At 31.5% G+C, this 14,991-nt stretch overlaps 2 protein-coding genes across 4 annotated transcripts; both read right to left on the reverse strand.

Moving 5' to 3' along the window:
- Positions 1-214: 214 nt before the first annotated feature.
- On the reverse strand, positions 215-6,778 carry LOC145938058 (CUE domain-containing protein 2). The gene is made up of 5 exons (XM_083041398.1): positions 6,636-6,778; positions 5,992-6,084; positions 5,420-5,759; positions 4,915-5,088; positions 215-4,830 (listed from the first exon to the last, which is right to left on the reverse strand). The coding sequence occupies exons 2-5, from the start codon at positions 6,081-6,083 to the stop codon at positions 4,570-4,572; spliced, it is 867 nt and encodes a 288-aa protein (XP_082897524.1). The 5' UTR covers position 6,084; positions 6,636-6,778; the 3' UTR covers positions 215-4,569.
- A 1,708-nt stretch (positions 6,779-8,486) lies between these two features.
- On the reverse strand, positions 8,487-14,983 carry LOC145938050 (uncharacterized). Of its 3 annotated transcripts, none has more exons than XM_083041378.1 (5): positions 14,633-14,983; positions 12,428-12,909; positions 10,642-10,907; positions 10,208-10,555; positions 8,487-10,110 (listed from the first exon to the last, which is right to left on the reverse strand). In XM_083041378.1, exons 2-5 carry the CDS (start codon positions 12,816-12,818, stop codon positions 9,487-9,489), a joined length of 1,629 nt encoding a protein of 542 aa, XP_082897504.1. In that variant the 5' UTR covers positions 12,819-12,909; positions 14,633-14,983; the 3' UTR covers positions 8,487-9,486. The 3 variants fall into 3 exon arrangements, with proteins under 3 accessions (XP_082897504.1, XP_082897502.1, XP_082897503.1); XM_083041376.1 differs by having other exon boundaries at positions 14,568-14,983; XM_083041377.1 differs by having other exon boundaries at positions 13,959-14,983.
- Between the last annotated feature and the right edge of the window lie 8 nt (positions 14,984-14,991).

Consider the following 14,991-nt stretch of genomic DNA (forward strand, 5'->3'; position numbering starts at 1 on the left):
AATATGTTTTGTCGTGAAATTGTAATACACAATCATCAAAAGATCTTAAAAATATTGTAGTATAAATTATGTAACTAGTACATATATATATATATATATATATATATATATATATATATATACACATATATGATCTATTTTAATTTAATATTTGTGTTTTTTTTTATTTTTTGGGGGGAAAAGTATTTTTGAGTATTATTTTCGGATGCTATTATGTATTATTATTAATGACAAAGGTTATTATTTCATTATTCAGAATTGGAGCTCTACGATTCTTTTAAATTATATTTCCAAGTAAATGTATACACACACTTGGGTGAAATTTTATATCTATAAGTTTACAAATGTATACACACACATACATATACATACGTGAACAAGAAAAGGTTTGAAATATTTGATAATAAATAAATTATATAATAATTATATAATATTATATTTATATTATATAATTATTAAAAAATATATATTATATATAATTATACATAAAAAATTTGATAATAAATAAATTAATAAAAGGGATACTTTACTTTAGTTATATATTACACATACACACACGTCACTTTAATACTCTTCTTACGAGACACAATATTTATTAATCGCTTCGCTTAAATCATTCACAATTACTCCAAGAGAAATACAGTGTCTTTATAATTGAGTTGTATACATAGGTCGAATGCTCTAGATCAATTTTTGAAAATATATATTTATCACGTACGACACACACACACACACACACATACATACATAAAAGCTGAGCAATAAGCATAATGCTCTACAAACTCGATTGATTGATTTCTTGAAGATGCAAGAATGTATTGCGAAGAATATGTAAGTAGTAAAAACATTAATATTTAATAATTATTTCATATTTATTAATAAATGAAAGAAATAGTAAAAAGGAGAATATATATCATATAATTAGTTAGATTTTTTTTTTAATGAAGGAAGAGTAGCAACAGACACATTATATTGTTTTTCGTTAACAAATAATGTGGAAAAATAATTATAAGTTGATTAACAGATCGTATGTATGGAGAAATTATTTTCTTTTCTTTGTATATAATACAGATCGAAAAATATGTCGCATATTGTGTAAATGTTAAAAGTGAATTGTTCTGATATCGTTCATTTTTTTTTACCGTCCTTAAGGCCCCAAAATTCTATTCAATTGTTACAGGATATAACATCCTAATTTTACATACTTTATATATTTTTCATAAATTCTTTGCCTTCCTCTTTTTCGATCAGAAAGTCATTAAGAATAAAAGTATTGGCGAAAATTTTACATCGTTTTTATACATATTGTATTTTGTAATCACTGTGGTAACCAATTGGCAAAGAGAAATAATTAATCTTACAAACATTATTAATTGTCTAGGCATGTAATTTTATATATATATATATATATATATATATATATATATATAAATTATATTATATATATTAAAAGACAAATACAATTATGTATAATTACATTTTACTTTCACACAATTTCAAAACTTCACATTTAACGAGTTAAAAATTAATAGCCAAAATGCTTATTTTTATGTTACATTGAAGGACATACGGAGAATTCACTTAAAACTAAAATAATCCACTTCATTGTTTATGTCATCAATATTGTTTTTCTTATTTACTAAATTCCTGAAACAATTTTATCAAATTATTTCTGGAATCTATGAATCGGCGAGATGGAATACATTTAATTTTCAGCAAATATATATATATTTATATATATATTCACAATGTGAGTACAATAATTAGTAGTAGTATTAGAAATTCATATGTAATCTATTATGGCAAGGATCAACCCATTACAAGATATACATTGTATTTATATTGCATTCGAGAAATAAATTCAACTGACAAAAAGATTGATGATTTTATGTAATAATGATGTTTAAAACGAAATAGAGAAAAAAAATTGCAAAAAGTTTCTTAGACATATTTATAATTGTTAAATTATTTTACAAATTAAAATTCGCTTCTCTTTTGAGCTTGTAAAGAGCATATGACTATACTAATTGTTCATAATATTAAGGCAAAAAGAAAGTTTAACATATAGAATGAACAGATACTTTGGTTTGAATCGTGTTTTTTTACCGGTTAGCGCTTTTGGAAGTAATTATAATTACAATCTCACTTTTCTACGCGTACATTGTCAAGATATGAATTCTGAAATAAGTAATCGAGAGTTTACATTATTCTATACATGACTTTCTAAACGCTTTATAATGATTACGTTTATGACTACATTTGAAGTCTGCGACAGCAGCACAATAGTTAGAGTAATAATACTGGCGAATATTATGGCGCAATTTTAAGCAGACTTTTTATCCCGCCTAAAAAGTGAAATATTTTCTTCGCCTTTCTCAACTAAATACGTACAATATATACGTACAATATATTATTTCGAAATCTACAATTTTCGTAATTATTTTGTAATATTATAATGTATTTGTATGTTTTTTAATTTATTTGACATAGGATGTATATGTGATGCTACATCCGCACACTTGTCAAATCATTTTTACAATTTTATATCCTTTCGATTTTGATTTTTCGATAAACAATTATAATAATTATTTCGTGCACTTTTTTTGTTCGTCGGCAATTTTCTTTACATTGCTATAAGATAATATTGACTTACTAAATTGTGCTGAACAATTGTTTCTGAATTTCTGAGTAAACGTGCGGATAAAAATTCTTGCTTTTATCATCTAATATATATATAATACATTTTACTATAATGCAGTTGAAAAAGGATTAATTTGTTACATGACATGAACGTTTGCTATTTGACTAAATACATTTACAGGTATATTTTCATAAATCACTTTTCACTCGCTACTAATCATACTTTGCTAGTAATACAAACATAAAATAAGAAACAATATTTTTCACAAAATTTACAATGTACATAAAGCATTTCAAGAATATAAAATAGTATATATATAAAAGCTCCTTTGATATACATTTACAAAACGTTAATATAATTAAATAATTCTATTTAACACTATATATACAAAATGGTCCACCAGAAACAGAATATCTAAAAGAAACAGAAATTCTAATCTCCCAAGATTAGAAGATATAAAAAAAGCATTATACGTAATTTAAATTGTTCCATATACATTTTTAATAATCTAATATTTAACATAAATTAGATAAAATAATAAATATTTATAGTTATTTTAGAAGTTATAAAGTATAAAAAAGGAACAAAAATATGATTAAGAATGCATCCAAAATTATGACGTACATCGTGAAACAAACAAGTAAAAAATATAAACTAAAATTTTTTTCATGAGATTTTAATTTTGAAAAAAATAACAAATTTGAAAAATTACTTAACACATATGCTTTTTTATACTTAATAACTTCTAACAATCTTGTTGATATTATTGATATCATCGAATTCATCTCGACAATTTTGCTATTAAAATGTATAAAAAAATATATATTCTATGAAAAAATTAATTTTACTCTATATATACTTTTTATATAATTTCTTCAATAATTTAAATTATTTTAGATTATTTTATAAATGAAATGGATTCAACAACTTTTTTCGATTATGTACTAATTTTGGATACATCTTGTCTTTCAGAAAAAAATTTGTTCTATGTCACATTTGTTTCTTTAGTTTATATCAATTATTCTTTTTTCATATCTTTAAATTTAAGAGAATTATACAGATGTACAAAAAACTGTTTATAGTGAACAACTTTGTATAAGTTGAAGAGTATTCTTACATTTGTATAAAATAAATAAACTTGAAAAATATAACATGATTTCTACCAGAGTACAGAATAAGAGGAATGGATATTAAGTCAAGTGCCGAGTTTACAATAGCCAACTTACTTAAATAATAAAATGTAGTTGAGATGTTTGTTTTTTTACATATAACAACTTATAAATAATTATTCTCTAAATCAGACGTACATCTCTTACGAACGTCTAGATCTTAACAATATATATGAAATTAATGAATTAAATGAATATTTTATTCAAAAATATATTCGACTGGAAAACTCTGAGAAGTGTAGCTTAAATAAAAATACATTTTACGTTAAAATTAAAGTTATTCCTTTTGCAAGTCTACCAATCATGTCATTGATATCAATAGCAATAACTAATGCATTTAATTACGTAATATTATAATTTAACATCCAATTATGGATATAAATATCTTAACTTAACGGCCATTGCACGCTCGATTGAAAAAAATATCATCTATACATAAAAATGAGAAATCGGATAGTCATTACACGCGAATTAATTCGAACAAATAACGTAAAAAAAACTATTATTATAGTCATAATATATATAATACAGTGGCAAATTAATCAACAAACTAATAAACAAAATTGAAACACGTGCGAGATTCCAAGAGCTGCATTATATAGAAATTAAACGCCGAAAAACGCCTGTTTAAATGACGCCTGTTTAAATTCGATACTTTGTCTATATTCCTACACGAGTAAGATGAAAAAGATCTAAAATTCAATCGAAAATTAGATGCCTCCAAGGGGGTGGATCGGGGGGTGGAGGCAAAGGGACTGGTTACGGACGGCAATGACCTCTTTTTCTACCACCTTCGTTACCATCTTCGTCCTCGCCGCCCCTTCGCACTTCCGTATAACGTTCACCCTTCACACTTACGATCTTATTGTCGAGATATCGTACCAGCTTCTTGGGCTCTGTTTTCGGTGCCACTGGACGGTGTTCGCGACAATCGTCGTCCCTGTCGACGTAACTATATCGTGCTATGATACGAGACTTCAGCTCTTCGTCGTTCAATCTCGCTTTGTTGCGACCATTGGGCTAGAAATGATTAAAATTGCGCGTATTAGATGTAGAGGATGTTATTGGGAACGCAATCATCAAGCGAGTTGAGAAAAATCTTACCGTTAAAAACGTAAGATTGCTCACGATACTTTGACCTGCCTCCTGACGATGTAACGCGAGCTGCGCAGCCTTTGCTATATCACCCCCGGCTACTGCTAAACAATGCCTCGCTTCTGCGGTGCTCGCTGCCGGGAACATCTCTTGCAACAGAGTCACCTGATGCCATGAGGATTCCTACAATAATGCAACAAAATTGTATAGATATTTGTAAACACTCAAAACTCAGAATGTTAACTCAAATCTTATAAAAAAATTTCTTGAGAATTCCCTGATCTTTTAGGTATTTTCGTTTAAAATTAAATAAAAAGATTTGTAGGTGCGACTTTTTAAAACAAGTTTCTATACTATACATATATTATAATTAATAAATTTAATAATATAATAATTTTATACTAATAAATTTAATATTATATATATTATAGTAATTACTATATATGTTTATACATTTAGTTTTTGATAGTAAATAAGATAGCTTAGTGGAAGATATGTCAAGCGCTCCTTTTACCTCCGAAAAATATTCTCCGCTAGAATCGCTGCCGGCGTCACTCGTCTCTGACAGATGGTGAACGCGCATTCTTTGCGTACCAGCTGGCAAAAGAGCGGAGAGGCTGATGTGATTCAACGGGTCGCTGTGAGATTGACAATTTTCATTTTCTTTACTCTCCTGTTTCAATTTACTCTCCACATCCAGCAACCATTTCGATACAGCCTCCTTCTCAATGGTGGAAAACTCAGGAAGGCAAGCCGATACCATTTCGCACAATCCATCCACGTCTAAATTTTCCTCCAACGCACTTTCCTCCACCATACTCACTACATAACTCAGTACAATGTCGTCTATTAAACTAAAACAAAACAAGAAAAAAAAAGTTCAGTTAATCTACAAGTGAAAAGAAGAGACATCCCTCAATTTGTTAACATATATTTTCATTCCATGTCACGTTAAAAAAATATTTCAAAATATTTTCTTATAAAATAGGGATCAATTATCTAAAAGAAAATCATTTTCCTAGAATATATATTATTAGCATCGGGATAAAAAATATTTTCGGAAAATCTGAAAACTCAAGTTTGTACCTCAATTGAGCAGTGGGCACCTGTTTCCTAACGAAACTAAATAAGGCCTTCTTCACTAACTCCTCCTTCTCGTCCATCGTACGACTACTCATCCTGCAATCGTTAAAATCGTTAATCCGCAATTTTTTGACAATTTATCGAATATCGCGCACGACGTTCTAATCTAATTCGCCAAATTCCCATAAAAATAGGCGCCTTCGCGAATTATTATCGCGAATAAAAAGAGCCTTCCTAGGGCTCGATCAACTCATGCGTGTCCTCTCGCTCGCTCGCGATCTGACAAGCACTGACAGACGTCCTTCGCGCGTATGTAACATTCAGTCATTGATCCTTTAATATAGGTTAAGGGAAACAAGAGGGCAGCAGGTCTCTAGTTCGTCTAACTTTTGCACGAACGGGAAGCCGCGACGACGACGACCTCGCGGATTCCAGGTCTCCAGGGGATCGGTCGCGCGAAGAATTTGCTCAATCATGCATAGAACGGACAGAGAGAGGTAGGGTAGGATAAAAAGTAGCCGAGAAGTGACAGAGAATTGCAGTTGGGGGTGATCATCAGCGCCGGTCGTCTCATCGGCGAGAACTTGGCTTTTGGCTTCGCCTTCGGCGAAGGGTAGGCCTTCTACGAGGTGCACGCGAATACGAACCTGATCCTAAACCAGAACGCGACTATCTATCTCGATCGGGAGTCTCTCGCGAACGACGCTAAACCGCGAGATAAGTTTCGTATACAAACAACGCTCGTCGATTTGACAGTTGACGAGGAGAGGGGCGAACATGTGGCGCCTCCTAGCGTATCTCGTGTGAATTTATCGTGTATGTATATATAGTATTTATATATTTATTATAATATAATATACAGGATGTCCCAGAATTAGTGGTACAAGGCACCAATAATTTTCGAGTTATAAGCGATTGAAAATAAAGGATTTTTCGCAAACTAAGTTTTGGTGGAAATAAAATATTAACAAAATCACATTCTTCAATTAATTTCAATTTAGAGTTTATTAATATAGAATTTTAATTTCAAGCTTATATAGTTACAAAGATACATTGATAACAAAAATTGGGAACATGCAAAAAATTATGGCCTCCCTCGACATTTTCGCTGAGGAGAAATCGATCCCAGAAATCTGCCATTAACAAATAAGTATATACAGTATATATATTAGTATTTATATATATTTATTATAATATAATATATAATATAGTCTATACAGTCTATATATATACAGGGTATCCCAAAAGTCCTGCAACAGTTAAATATCTCGAAAACCAAAAGGCTTTTTGAAAAAAATGTTTCAAATAAAAGTTAAAGGGCTTTAATAAGTGGCGCATTAAGTATAGTAAATGTTAGTGGGACTAAATAGCATTGTTAAAATCATGTAAAATTTACTTCGAAATTTTTAATGGAAACCTCTTTATTTTTATTGCACATTCTTGTAGTTTATCTCTTATCTCGAGAGCTTTTCAAAACATTTAGTATTTTGACATAAAATACAAAATCTTGTAAAATATTTATCGATAATCTTACCTTAATACTTTTTTGCATAAAATAATTAAACAAATCAATCGGTGTAAAGAAAATAACGCGTAGTTATTTTTAAGAAAATATACAATTTGCAACATTACTTTTTCTTAAAAACAATTATGCATTTTCTTTACATCAATTGATTGGTTTCATTATTATTATTGTGTGCATAAAAGTATATTAAGGTAAGATTACCAAAAACTGAATGTTTTACAAATATTTTGTATCTTATATCAAAATAGTCAAAATACACACTGTATCTTTCAAGCTCCATAACTCGAAAAATATTTAATATGGAAAAAAATTTATTATAATGTTTTGAAAAGCTCTTAAGATAAGCTACAAGAATATGTAATCAAAAATAGGGATTTTCATTTTAAAATTTCAAAGTGAATTATGAGGCCTTAATATTATAGTCACACTAATATTACTACTTAATGCGCCTCTACATACTTTTATTTGAAACATTTTTCTTAAAAAGCCTTTGTTTTCGAGATATTTAACTGTTGCAGAACTTTTAGGACACTCTGTGTATATATATTATTATAGTAATATATATAATACACATATATTATTACGATAATAATATAGTAATAATATATAGTATAATAATAATAATTAATAACTCCTTTTCTCTCGACCAAACTGGCAAATGTATTTATTAATTAATTACTATCACAATTGATAATAAAACGTTTCGACCATTATTTTTTGGTCCTTATCAAGTGATAATTATAATTAAAGTTACAGGAGAAACTCCTTATGTCAAATTGATATGCGTGACTGGTCACGTTATACTGTTCCAATGAGCCTGACGCATATCAATTTGACATAAGGAGTTTCTCCTGTAACTTTAATTATAATTATCACTTGATAAGGACCAAAAAATAATGGTCGAAACGTTTTATTATCAATTGTGATAGTAATTAATTAATAAATACATTTGCCAGTTTGGTCGAGAGAAAAGGAGTTATTAATTATTATTTTTATTAACTGGTGATTCCCAACATCTATCTCAAAAAAAAAAATAGTATAATAATATATAGTACAATAATACATGATATATAGTATACACAGGATGTCCTAAATATATAATGATGAAAATTGTTATACATTTGGAGTTGTGTGTTGCTGTGTTGTAATAGTTATTTATTTAAATGTATCTTCACATGTTATATAATTTACACCTACAATATTATTCCAATCACATACGACTTTACAATGTGCTCACCAGCAACAATGATACAGTATTATTTGATACATGTTCAATGTATAATTACAATTTGATATTATTTTCATAGATAAAATATAAATTACAATACAATTTCTAAAGTCTAAAATTCATATTTTTATAATATAAAATGAAATTGATCACACATCCATTTACGAGACAACCGAATATATATTTCGATATAACAGCAAACAGTATTAATCCTTAATTATAAATGCGTTGCTATGTCAGTTATTTATATTGTGTGTGTGTGTATATACATATATATATATATGTATATATAAAGTTAGTTATACATAAAAGATATTGAAATAAATATATATATATGCTTTGAAAAAAATGCTGGACTAGTAGAAATATATTTAATATAATATATTGTATTTTCCTCGCAGTTTTTCACACAAATACTACATTTACGCAAATGATAAAATATAAATCTTTCGTTAGAGTTTGATGCACAAGACACTATAAATAAAAGAACATTTTTTTTGTCAAGTATTAATGTTATGTAAATTCCAAAAAAATAATAATCTCTTAATTTCTTCTTTATAATAATTAGAGTGCATACGTCTTCTGATGCATTATTTTAATAAACCCGACAATTTTTTTTCGCCATAAAAATGCATCGTGCATCTTCTCAAAGGTTTAAAGATTTTGAGAAATAAAATCACATATTCTTATACAAGTCGAAATTTGTAGCACATGACTCATTACATGGAGATATCCCTACATTTTACTATGCCGCTTTTTTTTCCTTTAACGGCTGTACCTTATTGTTAGAGATTCCATTGTCTTCTCCGACATCAATGGAAGCATAATCGACAGAGTCTTTTTTATTACTGTCTCTATTACAACCCGATTCCGATTCTTCGACAATTTCTTGTTGTTGTTCTAGGAAATCAGTAGGTACAAATTCCATTTGGTCTTCATTATCATTTAAATCCGGCGGACCTGGTAGTTCACAAAAGTGTAATCTCTCGTCACCATCATTGATCTCCTCGCCACCTGGGTCATCTTCCTCGTGCAAACTCATAAGTTTCTCAAAGTCTGAGGAAGGTGTAACATCTTCATTATTCTCCGAAAATATTTCCGTCGGACTCAGAGGTATATCTAAAGGTTCCATCTTCACAGTTGCACAAGGCGACGACGGTGTGACAGGTCGCTGTAAACGTATTTTGGTAAAAGGTCTCGGCTCTATGGATTCGGATTGTTGTCGCTTTTGCGCACGTTTAGGGCTAGAAGACGTGGATACTTTCGCAGGTGATGCTTTATTTTCTTTGGCTTCCGCAATATTTCTAGGAACTACAAGTTGAGACGATAATGGCTTCGACTGAGGTATAAGTAATGGTGGTTTTGTGTTCTGTCGATGAAAGAGTACAAATGAGAATTTTAAAGATTGTTCTTTTTGAAAAATATTAGAAAACTTAATAATAAATCTCGCATTGAAATTGACTTACTTGAGAAGGACTTGGACCAGCTAGCCCCTTCACTTGCAATGCCTCTGCGGCATTTAACAGTTGCGGTAGTTTATCATGAGCAACATTAACTTCTCCACGGTACATGAATTTAACCAAGGCCTCCACTTCCCAAAATTTCAAATCCTTCATTAAAATAATAGGATGTTGACACGGATTTTCCCGTAATAAATCTGCCAGATAGTCGCTACATGAAGATAAAATCATCTTATGGCATTTTAAAGATCTCCCTTCGCATGCTAGGGTCACATCGACGAACTGTTCTGTATCTAGTAGCGAGGGGAAGCTATTTTGCATATTACTATGGTAACTGTTCCACCTCAAGCAGACCTAAAATAGACACAGAAAAGTATACTTGATAAAAATCCGCATTACATTTGCCTCATAATACATATATTTCCAAAGAATCTATATACTTCTGTAGGTTGTTGATGGACGACATTATGTGGTAATCCTTGATTAGTTTGCCTCGGTGGCATTTTGATAGTCGTAGGTGCAACTTGTTTCACTTTCAGTGGAATAGTTTTTAATACAAGAGTCTTTGGTTGCCTTGATTGCTGCTGTTGCTGCTGCTGAGACAGCGGTGCTGGCGCAATGTTACGAATATGAGGTCTCACTAAAGACTGCGTAGCTATCCTTATAGTTTTAGCAGTTGTGTTACTTTGGGATGTCGATTGTAAAACTATATAACAGATAAAAATAAATATATTATTGCAACTATCTCACACTATAAATCGAACAAATATTACTGAAGAAACATGAATCAAAGAGTGTCTTTTGTCTTTTGTTAATTCATGGTTTTCAATACAGAGTGGCGATTATTCTTTCTCAAATTTTATTCTAAATTATAACTTTGACAGAGCAGTTTTAATTGAAAAAACAAATTCTAACTAAAATTCTATTTTAATTATAAATTATAAGATTTCTGATCATAAAAAATTTTATTTTAACATATTTAGAATATAATTACTCTAAATACATGTAATTATTAGAGTAATTCTATTCTAAATGTTAAAATTTTTTTATGATCCGAAATTTCATAATTTATAAATAAAATAGAATTTTAAAAAGTTATAATTTAGAATAAAATTTAAGAATTTTGAGAAATTTGAGAATTTTTAGAAATTTGAAGTTGAGAAAGAATAATAAACTATAATTATTAGAGTAATAATTATATAGTAAAATTACTCTGATAATTACATTTATTTTTTACATATATTTAATTCTCTTCAAATAAACTTAAATTCTAATAAATAATTATTAAAGTAATTTTACTATAAATAAATGTAATTATTGAACCATATTTACTATAAATGTTAAAGTAAGTTTACTCTAAAATAATTATATTATATTAGAGTAGAATTACTTTAATAATTATATAGTAAAATTGCTCTAAAGGCCAGTGTCCACGATGTTAGAACTCGGTCCAAGTTCTCGGACTGACTTCTAGCATCGTGGACATTGGCCTTAATAATTACACACATTTACTTATTACATATATATTTAACTCTACTCTAATAAATTACTCTAATACAAAACTTACTCTAATGTAATTATTACAGTAGTAATTCTACTATAATTATTACAGAGTAGAATTATTCTAATAATTAAAGTAGAATTATTCTAATAATTAAAGTAAAATTATTCTAATAATTACATTTATTTATTACATATATTTAATTCTATTTTAATAAATATAATTTTAAAATAATTCTACTATAAATAAATGTAATATTATATTATTGGACTATATTTATACTATAAATGTTAAAGTAATTCTACTCTAATATTATAGTATTATATTAGAGTAAAATTACTCTAATAATTATATGATAAAATTACTTTAATAATTACATTTACTTATTACATATATATTTTATTCTACTCTAATAAATTACAAATAATAAAAAACTTACTCTAATGTAATTATTACAGTAATTCTACTATAATTCTTATAGAGTAGAATTATTCTAATAATTATAGTAAAATTACTCTAAATAATTATACATATTTCTTATATATATTTAAATCTACTCTAATAAATGTAATAACTAGAGTAATTCTACTATAATCAAATTCATATTCTAATAATTACTTAAATTACTCTAATATAATTACATTTATTACTTCATGTTTCTAATAAAAAAATTTTTAAATACTTGTAAAAATTGTGAAAAAATTTTTTTAATTTAAAAAAATCACCATGGTATCGTCTGCCGATCAGCCTGCCGCCATGGTGCACCCTGAGATGCCGATGCAGATTCGTCGTGCCGCATTGACGCGGATTCGCGCCACCCCTGACGACGACCGCCCCGCAGATACGACACTGTGCGCGCAGCGGATCGTTGGCGCACAGGTCGAAGTGCGCCCAGACAGCGCTGGGATTCGCCATGGCGCGTAGACTGCGCGCGTGGGAACGTACCCGATGCGTGACCGCGCTACCGTGCCGGCCGGAGGACGCGGACGACGATGACGACGTCGGTGGTGGCGGTGGTGGTGGAAGCAAAGCCGTCGCCGGCGGTGACGTCGACGTCGGCGGCATACTCGACTCGTCGAAGTAACAATCTTCCTCGTCCTCCGGTTCCTGCTTCATCGCGAGATAACTCTCCTTATTAATGTCGTCCGTCCGAGAGGTCGTCACGAATCGAAAATCGGTACAGTCCCGATATGCGTCTCTTCTTGCTCTGTGGAACGAGGAAATGTCGCTTCAACCAATTGAACGATCGCGCGTAAATTGAAAGTGAATCGCATTAACAATAACTAAAACTTTGCTCTCAATGTAAAACACGTTTTTAAATTTCAACGAGGTAGATATAATAGTGCGTCAGTTTCAATGAAAAATTAATTTTCTTTGAAACTGATCAGTTATGCATAGGGCATAAATTTTCCTTATTAGTGCAATACCAAGTAATTAAAAAAAATCGCAATTTAAATCCCTCTGACTCTCCTTTAAAAAAGTGTAGGTGAGAAATTCGAGTTATTCTCGCTATTCATTTTTTTTAAATACTTTAATTCTCGCCAATGAAGAAGTTGTCAAAATCAGCTGATTCCTATATTTGTATTGTTGCGATTTTGCTATAGTTCATCGTTTTAACGATGATTATATTATCGTCGCATTTTGTATAAGCACGTGTTTTTCTGTCAAGTATTAAAAGAACAATTACATTCCAGTTTCTCTATAAACAGCGAATTAACAAAATGAGTTCAATTTTTATCAGATCAAAATTAATCTTTAAATTTTAAATCTCGCAAAGAGTGAATAATATTCATAAATTTATATCCAAAACGTCACAAGTATTGCTTTTACAGAAACATAGCGAGGTAATGGTAATGGCTCATCCCCTGGGAGCGTAAGATAAAATCAATAAAATCTCGATGGCGCATTTATCTATAAATTTTCTTATTCAAATAATTTTTCGATATATCTTCGTTCCGTTATCGAATGTCAAGAGAATTGCGTGACAAGCAAAAAAAAGAGAAATTAAAATAACAAGATATCTCTAAATATATCATGAATGTAAGAAAAAAAAATGAAAATACATAAGACTCTGGCTCTCGCTACGTCACTGGCTATACTCTATCGGACGCGCCATCTTTTTTTCCTCCCTTTACACACACACACACTCTCTCTCTCTCTCTCTCTCTCTCTCTTAGCGTGCGTATACTAAGGAAGAGAGCGTGTTTGGTTTGGCAACTGCGTTGTTACGATCATTCGGCGCAAAAACGGTCATACGATTAAACATGTTTTTTCTCCTTCGGCATTTTCCTTGCCGTCTCTCATCCTCGCCCTCCTCCCGTTATTGAGGGGACTCGCGTTGGGTTCCCTCTCTCTGCGCGTGTTTCGTACCCACTCCATCGCGTCATGCACCTACGGAGAGAGTTTATCGTTTGCGGAAGATCGTGCGACCGTCTATATAAAACGGGCGACTGTACAAGTGCGCGACACACGGAGCCAGGGCGGCCGTAGAAGCGGGTGTCGTTGGGTTCCGTCGACCGGGATGAGACTTTTTTTCTCTTTTATACCGATTTTTTATACTCGTCGACAGTGCGGATTGTGAACTATTCTCGATATCGCGGTCCACTGCTATGCCCGATCGATTTTCCCGTCCGGAGGTGCCGCCCGCCTCAAAAAGGTGTCGCCCGGATTCTACTCGGTTAACTCGAGGTAACCGAGGCATGGATCGGTTATTCCGACGCGAGGACGATAAAATCGCGATAATTTAGTTCTTTAGTCGGTCGATACTCGGAGATCTGTCTATTATATCCGCTCGCGCCTCCCTCTCATCGCGTTGCCCCTCTACTACGTCTACGTCTCTTTCCGCCTTTTACACGGTTCTCTTACAATATATCCTGAAAGGTCCACAAGACGCGGAGAGATCGTCGGCCACACGCTACCCCTTCGAGTACCTTCGTTCCCAAATCGCTAAGAGCCAAACGGAGATCGTTAATGTCACACGCCAGTCGCGATACGAGTTCGGGCGGTGGCCGAAATGTTACGCGGACCGGGAGACACGATTTTCTCCGAAGCCGAACCCGGGAGTGACTAAAATCGAAATCGGTGAACGAAACAGGGGCGCGTCAGGACGCGCATGTGCGACGGCGTCGGTCGCCGGTCGTCGACGCATAGTAGTAGTATCCGTACAGCCGTCTGTCTCGCTATCGCGCGCGTGCGTCTTTCTCTCTCCTTCGCTCTCTCTCTCTTCTCTCGAGCGCGCGCTCGCATCTCTCGGGCGCTCATCTACAACACACTAGGATTTATTAACCGA

Source organism: Prenolepis imparis, unplaced genomic scaffold (assembly GCF_030444845.1).
Source record: "Prenolepis imparis isolate NDT839.2.m4 unplaced genomic scaffold, iyPreImpa1.0 SCAF_7, whole genome shotgun sequence".
In the NCBI taxonomy this organism is placed as follows: domain Eukaryota; kingdom Metazoa; phylum Arthropoda; class Insecta; order Hymenoptera; family Formicidae; genus Prenolepis; species Prenolepis imparis.